Raw genomic sequence first — 9,656 nt, 5'->3', positions numbered from 1 at the left:
CGGAAGACAAGGCAGGGGAAGGGAGGGGGGGAGGGGGGGGCAGACAAGTCAATTATACAAAACGCAATTAACACCTGCCAGCTGCAAACAGAACGATAATGAAAAATAGCTGCAAAATCAAGCTATTTATACTGTCTGTAGCCGACTAGACAAACCTGTAACTCGCAAATGACAGTTAATTTTAGTGTGAGAGATGACGGGAGAGAGAGAACGAGCGGATAAAAAGAAAATACTGCGGGAAATCCCCGTACTGTTTAACGTGACAGCCAATTAGTATAAAACAAGTCGACAACAAACAGGACATTGTATAGATCTAGATATACACACAGCCGTGGTCACCGCCGCTTACCGGTGAGCACTGGGTAACCCAACAACTACAATTGCATCAACAGCAAAAGAAATAATTATAACATATTTAACGGTAATAATAATATTAATCTTTACCGGTAATTTTTGTGCTTGTATGAAACAATGATTATTACCACAAGAAGATGTAACACATTTTCAGTGGATCTCCACTCTTATTTTGTACGTTATTTCCACCCAGTTTTGATGCGGATCCTAACACTACATTAACGTGCCACAATCTTGCTTTTTACGTTTTTGGTCCCACAAACCATGAAATGTAGCCAATAGGTGCAATGATTTAGGACGCTAAAATAAGGTATTACGAAATAATAATAATAATCATCATTACAATCATCATCATCAAGTAAAGATGATGTTGACGACAACGACGACAGAGCAGCGGCAATTACACCGACCTTGGGGACAGCAAGAGAAGACAATCGATGAATCAGGAAGCGAACAGCCAAACGACAAGACAACAGACCTCCAGGACAAGCCGCCCTTACGTGGTCTCTTGTGCCCATGTCGGCAAAGGGGGGATCAGTGTCGAGGTCATCTGTGATGGCCCATTTCGTGCGGTTTCCTGTCTGGGATGCACGCTTGTCGGTGATGTCCTCGTGAGAGGTTTTCACCCCGTGGTTTTCGTGTTCATACGCGGAACAGCTGGTGAGCAGTTTGTCTACAGGTGTATGTTCACTGTTGGGTCTCACTGACCGCAGCTCATCTCTGCCATTGCTGGGTCAACTTCTTCTTCTTCTTCCTCTGCGTTCGTGTGCTGCAACTCCCACGTTCACTCGTATATGCGCGAGTGGGCTTTTACGTGCATGACCGTTTTTAACCCGCCATGTAGGCAGCCATACTCCGCTTTCGGGGTTGTGCATGCACGGTATGTTCTTGTTTCCATAACCCACCGAACGCTGACATGGATTACAGGATCTTTAATGTGCGTATTTGATCTTCTGCTTGCGTAAACACACGAAGGGGGTTCAGGCACTAGCAGGTCTGCACATATGTTGACCTGGGAGATCGTAAAAATCTCCACCCTTTACCCACCAGGCGCCGTCACCGTGATTCGAACCCGGGACCCTCAGATTGAAAGTCCAACGCTTTGACCACTCGGCTATTGCGCCCGTCTGCTGGGTCAACGAAGGAGTGGACTCTTGTCCAGAGCCAGTTGCATTGCTTGGTTCTAACTTTTTGACAGTTACACGTGACTAAATGACTTCGTTGACCGAACCACGCCATTGGTCAGTTCCATATTACACACAGTTAGTAGCGGGTTACGACCATTTTAGGCTCTTTCGTCCAAGCAGTGCAGCTGGCTCCAGGATCGGACAACAAAAACAACACACACAAAAAGAATTGAGTGTACATACACTTCCTCTAGGAGTGACCCGTGGAAATGAACAGGCGTTTGGATCTGAAGGAAATAATTATTGGATGTTCACAAGATGCTGTCCACGAAGATTTTATGTCCCTATATCTTACCTTCACAGTTTTCTCGCCCCCCAAAATCTAGTCCTTATGTCACAGTCAAGAATAATTATTAGGATTCATATATTTGAAGTGTGTTAATAAGTTTCGACAAAGACGACTGGGTCACGTCTATCGTGGGATAACATGTTCACACACAGTAGATCCGGACCCATCAACAGACGTAACATGCAGACATACCACCCAGGTTAGGTTCCTGTTAGGGGATACTCACAGGTGTTTCACCATCAGCTCTTGACACATGGAAGAAAGGAGAAGTGTGGGGTTAGGGGGTTGCAATGGGAGAAAACATCGACTGTCGTCATTGTCATTTTATACTAAAGGTCGTAATTTGATATTTATGTGACTGTCTCAAGTGTTTTACGTATCAAGTTTCGTCTACTTAGCGTGGCGAGACGATTAATCAAGGATAAAATGTTAGCGTTTACACCGCTGAGCGCACTGAGCTAAAAGTTACATATGTACATCGTTCTGTTCTGTTCTCAGCTGCACCCACGTAACTGCCTCCTTGGACCCCATCCTCACCCCAGGCCCCCACCCGATTCACGCCCCCGTCACCGCATAGCCCCCCCCCCCCCTCCTCCCTCATTCTATCCCTATCCCACCGGCAAAACCAGTGTTGTGTTTTCTCCAGCTGACCTCTGTGTGTGTGTGTGTGTGTGTGTGTGTGTGTGTGCTGCGTCTGTCTGTCTGTCTTTCTGTATCTCTGTCTCTGTCTTTCTCTCTGTCTCTCTTAAGAGTCTCTTTCTCAACCTCTCCCACCCCCACCTCACTTTGTCTGTATCACCTGTTTGGCTCTGCATATGTCTGTCTCTCGGTCTGTCTTTCTCTCTCTCTCTGTCACTGTCTCTCTCTCTCTCTCTCTCTCTCTCTCTCACTCTCTCTCTCTCTCTCTCTCTCTCTCACTCTCTCTCTCTCTCTCTCTCTCTCTCTCTCTCTCTGTGTGTGTGTGTGTGTGTGTGGAGTTAAACACGCCCACGAAACACCTGTATAATTGAACTTTACAAAGCGCGACACGTGTGTACGTACGTCACGTGTACTGAGAGAAGGCCCTGTGCACGTGTGTGGCAGGAGGAGGCGGAGGAGGAGGAGGAGGGGACCTGGTGGACCAGCACCTGCAGCAGCAGTTGGTCAGCCTGAAGCAGCAGCAGCAGCTGCAGCACCAGATGCTGCTGCACCAGTACCAACAGCAGCGACAGCAGCTGGAACAGGAGCACGAGAAACAGCTGCAGGAACACATCAAGGTGAGGAGGGGGGGGGGGGGGGGGGGGGGGGGGGGTGGGAGTTGGGGGGGTGGGGGGGTCGTTGGAAAAGTGGTGGTGGTCGTCGCAGTTGTGGTCATATAAACGTGGCCATCACGGTAGGGGTGGGGTGGGGGGGAGCGGTGGCCGTGGGGGGAGTGGTGGGGGGGGTCTGTGGATAAGTGGTGGTGGTGGTCGCAGTTGTAGTAGGAGGAGTTTGTATTATACTCCATGTTTGGTGATACATATACTTACCATGTCAAACTGATGCAAAATACTGGTGGTGGTCGCAGTTGTAGTCTTGGTTTTATTATAATCTTGGCCATCAGATTGAGGGGGTCGGGAGCAGGAGGGGGGAGGAGGGAGGCGGGAGGGAAGAGGCGGGGAGGACAGTGGCCGTGGGGTGAGTGGGTGGGGTCGTTGGATAAGGGGTGGTGGTGGTGGTCCCAGTTGTGGTCTTGGTATATATCTAGACGTGGCCATTAAGGTGCGAGATTTGGTTTTTGCGTTCTTGAAACTTTAACGACCTGTTAGGCTGAGATGCCCTGGTGGTCAGGTCGTTAAGGGTTTGGTTCTTGGGAATGTTTTTGGGTGGTGATGAATAGACGTGACCATCCACGTGTAGCGTTTTTTTTTTGGGGGGGGGGAGCTGGGGGGGGGGGGGGGTGGTGGTTGTCTGGTTTATAGACGTGAGCGTCAGGTGTGAGGTGTGGTAGTGGTTGTGGCCAATGGACATGACGATTAAGGTGTTAGGTTTTGGTGAATCGTGTATTGGTGGGAATGGAGGTGTTTAGGTTTTAGAGACTTTGTGTGGTTGATCGTTTTTTTGTTTTTTTGTGATGGGGTTGGTGGTGGTGGTAGTTTAGTGCTATGGCGGATACTAGCGGCCATCAGTGGAAGGCTTGATGATGATCGCGACAGGTGGTTGGTTGATGGTGGTGTTTTGTTTTGTTTGGTTGGTTGGTTGGTTGGTGGTTGTGATGGCGTTGTTGTGCTTGTCCACCCCGGCCTTTGTTGTGATCTGTGCTTGTGTCCTTGGTGAGGTAGATGATGTCTTGCTGCTCCCATCTCTGTTGCCCTTGTGGTCCATGTTGTAGCTTTTTTATATATATATATATTCTGGTGGAACCTACGAGCACGTGTGTATTGCACTACGCTTAAAACGCATTTATTTTTCATATATGTGTGCGTGTTTGTTGCATTGAGGATATAAGCGTGTGCGTGTGTGTTTGTATACGTGTGTGTGTGTGTGTGTGTGTGTGTGTGTGTGTTGTACCGAGCGTATAGTTTATGGTTGTCATTTGCCCTCAGGAATGTAAGTTGACAAGTTTAAACCATGTCAAACCAAAACATGAGTTTTATAAGTAACTAAATGAAGGAATAATAGATGAATAGAAATACATTTATCTAGATAAACTAGTAAATCCATCGGTGGGTGAAAATGTAATTCTGTATTGTAGATGTATTAAGAATGATATGAATAATATTCTCTCGTTCTGTGTTTGTGTGTGTGTGTGTGTGTGTGCGTGCGTGTGTGTGTGTGTGTGTGTGTGTGTGTGCGTGCGTGCGTGCGTGTATTCGTTGCAGAAGACTCTCCTTTGATGTATTTTGTGTGTTTTCTTTTGTTGTTTTTTTTTCGTCTTTTTTTTTTTGGGGGGGTGGGGGGGGGGCTGGGGCACTGTTTTGTTGCATAAGATAATTTGTTGGTGTGAAATTCGAGCTGCGGTTCGAAAAAGTTACAGCTAAAAACAGATATATTACGAACAACTCTTGTTAAGTTTGCAACTTCTTTCGTCGAATCCGTAATAGTACTCATATAAAGGACAGCTAGAAACGATCTTCTTCTTCTTCTTCTTCTGCGTTCGTGGGCTTCAACTCCCACGTTCACTCGTATATACGCGAGTCGGCTTTTTACGTGTATGACCGTTTTTACCCCACCATGTAGGCAGCCATACTCCGCTTTCGGGGGTGTACATGCAGGGTATGTTCTTGTTTCCATAATCCACCGAACGCTGACATGGATTACAGGATCTTTAACGTGCGTATTTGATCTTCTGCTTGCGTATACACACGAAGGGGGTTCAGGCACTGGCAGGTCTGCATATATGTTGACCTGGGAGATCGTAAAAATCTCCACCCTTTACCCACCAGGCGCCGTCACCGTGATTCGAACCCGGGACCCTCAGATCGAAAGTCCAACGCTTTAACCATTCGGCTATGGCGCCCGTCAAAACGATCAACCAGCTGAATAGAATGAACAGAATACGAACGTCTCTCGTCATTTTCTAAAAGTGCACTTTTAAAGTAGAGCAGCTAGTAATAATGATCCATCTGGAAAACAACAACAACAACAACATACAACTCGAACATATTTCGTCAAATACGTAAAAGTGCTCGTTTAAAGTAGGGCACCCAGAAACAAACAAAATGTAATTCAGATTTGGGCGTCATCCGAAAATGTATATTTCTGTTCGAGTGGCAAGGGTATTCCAGTCATCGTTGGGGGGTGGGGGTGGGGGGAAGAGGCATCAGTCGTGATATATGCGGTGCATCGATTTATAAGGGCATTTCGCTAAGGCTTTACGTTTACGTAGGAAGCGCGTGCAGGTTCTTGACATTTCTTCTTCCCCATGTGGTGGACGACGCTGTTATTAATAAGCTGGAAGGCAAAAGGTTATCTCTCGTTTTCATGTGATGTTCGTTTATGAGGGTTCCGTTTATAAACTTGCTGGGAAAGGTTATCGTTGTCCTCACCCCCGCCCCTCACACTACCCTCCCCCCCCTCACACACACACACACACACACACACACACACACACACACGTACACGTACACACTCAATCACAACCCCTACAACTTCCACCTTCTTATTTCCCTTCTCTCTGTCTCTGTGTCTCTGTCTCTCTCTCTGTCTCTGTCTTTCTGTTCCCTCCGTCGTCCCAGTTCCCCCATTCTCATTTCCGCCTGTAGGTTCCACATACACGCTTGTCGCTCTTTCTTCATGCTTATCCTTTCTGTTCGTTTTAACATGCACTCTCTCTCTCTCTCTCTCTCTGTCTGTCTGTCTCTCTCTCTCTCTCTCTCTCTCTCTCTCTCTCTCTCTCTCTTTCTTCTGGAACCCGTTGAACATCGTTGAAGTTGTGGTAAGCCTATTTTCAGGAAAGGACAACTAGGGCGGAGTATTTTTGTCCTGGGTCACGTCCCTTTACTGATGGAAGCTCCCGGCCTCGCCCATTGTTCAGCGGTTGATTCGATTTACTCTAAAGGGGGAACCGCCACGCTGGGAAAATGCCACGTAGGTCCCTGGCGCATGAAAGAGGGGGTCATTGGAGAGATAGGGAAAGGGGAGAGAGAAAGAGAGAGATAATACTGAACACTGAGAGAGAGAATACTGAACACAGAGAGAGAGAGAGAATACTGAACACTGAAAGAGAAAGAGAGAGAATACTGAACACACACAGAGAGAGAATACTGAACACTGAAAGAGAAAGAGAGAGAATACTGAACACACACAGAGAGAGAATACTGAACACACACACACAGAGAATACTGAACACACACAGAGAGAGAATACTGAACACTGAAAGAGAAAGAGAGAGAATACTGAACACACACAGAGAGAGAATACTGAACACAGAGGAGAGAGAAACTGAAACACGAGAGAGAGAGAATACTGAACACGCACAGAACCTTTACCGGGGCGCGTAGGAGAATCTGAACCGGGACCCAGATTTAAAGCAACACTTTACCATCGGCGTTGCGCCCGTGGTCTAGTGTTCAAAAAGACGAAAGAAAGAAATTAGAATTAAGGGAGTGTCAGAAACACGTAAAACAGAGAGTAAATCGTTGAACCACTGAAGAGTAATGGCAGGGAAAAGCTGAAAAACAATGCACATGCGCGTGCTTAGTGCACATCTGACACTCGTAAAATAAAATTGTTTAGCCTCATCAGCTGTCTTGTACACGTTGCCAGTCGCAATACTGTCTGTCTGTTGTGTCGCAATGCACTTCTTGCTCTTGTTTCTGTCTCTGTCTTCTCTTCTCTCCCTTCATCTCTCTTCTCTCTCTTACACGAACTTAAGAGGAAAGTAAGTGAGTGAGAGAGAAGAGAGAGGGGGGGGGGCGAGGGGGTGTAGATATTATATCTTCATAACTGACCGTCTAACAAGTGTATAATTCATATTGTACATTATCTTCCATGTCACAGTGCAGTAGATCATTCACACAGGTAAGGTTTATTGCTGAGTACACACACTTACACCCCGTGTCAATTTCCCGCAGTCATATTAGGTTGTATTCAGTCATTAATGCAACAAGAGAGAAAAACGAAAAACAACAAAAAAAACCCCCAAACAAGAAACGAAACAACACACACAGAAATACGAACACACCAAGAGAGAGAATACTGAACACACACAGAGAGCGAATACTGAACACACACACACACAGAGAATACTGAACACAGAGAGAGAGAGAATACTGAACACTGAAAGAGAAAGAGAGAGAATACTGAACACACACACAGAGAGAATACTGAACACACACAGAGAGAGAATACTAAACACTGAAAGAGAAAAGAGAGAGAATACTGAACACACACACACAGAGAATACTGAACATTGAGAGAGAGAGAGAGAATACTGAACACTGAAAGAGAAAGAGAGAGAATACTGAACACACACACACACAGAGAATACTGAACACACAGAGAGAGAGAATACTGAACACACGCAGAGAGAGAATACTGAACACTGAAAGAGAAAGAGAGAGAATACTGAACACTGAAAGAGAAAGAGAGACAATACTGAACACACACACACAGAGAGAATACTGAACACACAGAGAGAGAGAATACTGAACACTGAAAGAGAAAGAGAGAGAATATTGAACACACACACACAGAGAATACTGAACACAGAGAGAGAGAATACTGAACACACACAGAGAGAGAATACTGAACACACACACACAGAGAATACTGAACACACACACACAGAGAATACTGAACACACACACACAGAGAATACTGAACACTGAGAGCGGAGAGAGAAAGAGACAGAGAGGGGGGGGGGGAGTAGAGAGAGAGGGGGCCGGCAGGGGAGGGCAAAAACAGTGGATGGAATGCGTGAGAGGGAAGGGGGGTGGGGGGGTCTTTAACGTGTGTATTTGATCTTCTGCTTGCGTCTACACACGGAGAGGGTTCAGGCACTAGCAGGTCTGTTGACCTGGGAGATCGTAAAAATAACCACCCTTTACCCACGGGGCGCCGTCACGGTGATTCGAACCCGGGACCCTCAGATTTAAAGTCCAACACTTTAACCACTCGGCTGTTGCGCCCGTCTGGTCGTAGTGTTCAAAAAGAGCGGAAAGAAAGAAAGTTTAGAATTAAAAGGGAGTGTCAGAAAACACGTAAAACAGAGCAAGTAAACATTCGTTGACCACTGAAGAAAGTAATGGCCATGGGAAAAGCTGAAAACAACAATGCACATGCGCGTGCTTACGTGCACTCTATCTCTACCCTCGTAAAATAAAATTTCGTTTTGCCTCCTCTCCAGGCTGTCTTTGTCTCTCTGTCTGCCAGTCTGTCTCTCTGTCTGTCTGTCTGTGTCTGCATATGCCTCTCTCTGTCTCTTTGTCTCTCTGTCTCTGTCTCTCTCTCTCTCTCTCTCTCTCTCTCTCTCTCTCTCTCTCTTACACTGAACCTTAAGAGGAAAGTTAAGTGAGTGAGAGAGAGAGAGAGAGGGGGGGGGGGGGGGCGGGGGGGTGTTAGAATAATTATCATCTTCATAACTGCTCGTCTAAAACAAGTGTATAATTCCATATTGTACATTATTCTTCCACTGTCTACAGTGCAGTAGATCATTCCCACAGGTAAGGTTTCTTGCTGAGTACACACACTTTTACACCCCGTGTCAATTTCCCCCGCCAGTCATATTAAGGTTCGTATCCAGTTTCATTTAAATTGCAACAAAGAAGAAAAAACAAAAAACAAAAAAAACCCAAAAACAAACAAAACAAACAAACAAACAAAAAAATCGCGAAAAGCCGAAAGGGTTTCGTGGTGATACTGATACGATATATTTAGAGAGAGAAACGTGGATAGCTTTCGTCATGTCATGGGCACTGTTGTTGGGGAACGGTTGGTGTGGGACGTGTGTTTGATTTCATTCAGTCAGCGGGATGATGAAGTATTTGCCCCCAAAACGTAACCTTGGACACCTTTGTGAAACTGCCAGTTGTCCAAATCTCTGACGTTGAAATTGTCATCGTCGTCATCGTTGATGTCTTGCAATAGTTGTCGTTATCATCATTATCACTGTGGAGACTTGATAGTTTTAATGAGGTGCACGCGAACTGAGAGCACTGACCTGTTATTCTTTGTGATGTTCTACAGTGTAATTTAAATGCTTGCTGACGGTGTATGTGTGTGTGTGTGGTGTGTGTCTGTGTGTTTGTGTGTGTGTGTGTGTGTGTACAGGCGGGTGCTTGGTTCGTATGTACCTGTGTATGTGCGCTTTCGCACGATTGTTTATAAACTCGCTTGGTTTAGAATAATTATTAAGGGGTAACCTG

General features: G+C 46.0%; 1 protein-coding gene across 4 annotated transcripts in view; it reads left to right on the top strand.

The window, feature by feature from the left end:
- Nucleotides 1–9,656, top strand: part of LOC143298772 (histone deacetylase 5-like) — a 152,076-nt gene that overhangs the window by 55,318 nt on the left and 87,102 nt on the right. For all 4 annotated transcript variants that reach the window (XM_076611731.1, XM_076611748.1, XM_076611740.1 and 1 more), the window contains exon 4: nt 2,914–3,086. In XM_076611731.1, the coding sequence (XP_076467846.1) occupies nt 2,914–3,086 (173 nt within the window). The remainder of the gene's footprint in view (nt 1–2,913; nt 3,087–9,656) is intronic.

This window comes from Babylonia areolata, chromosome 2 (assembly GCF_041734735.1).
Source record: "Babylonia areolata isolate BAREFJ2019XMU chromosome 2, ASM4173473v1, whole genome shotgun sequence".
Lineage (NCBI taxonomy): Eukaryota > Metazoa > Mollusca > Gastropoda > Neogastropoda > Buccinidae > Babylonia > Babylonia areolata.
The sequence above is the reverse complement of the archived record's forward strand: the minus strand, read 5'-3'. Positions and strand labels throughout refer to the sequence as shown.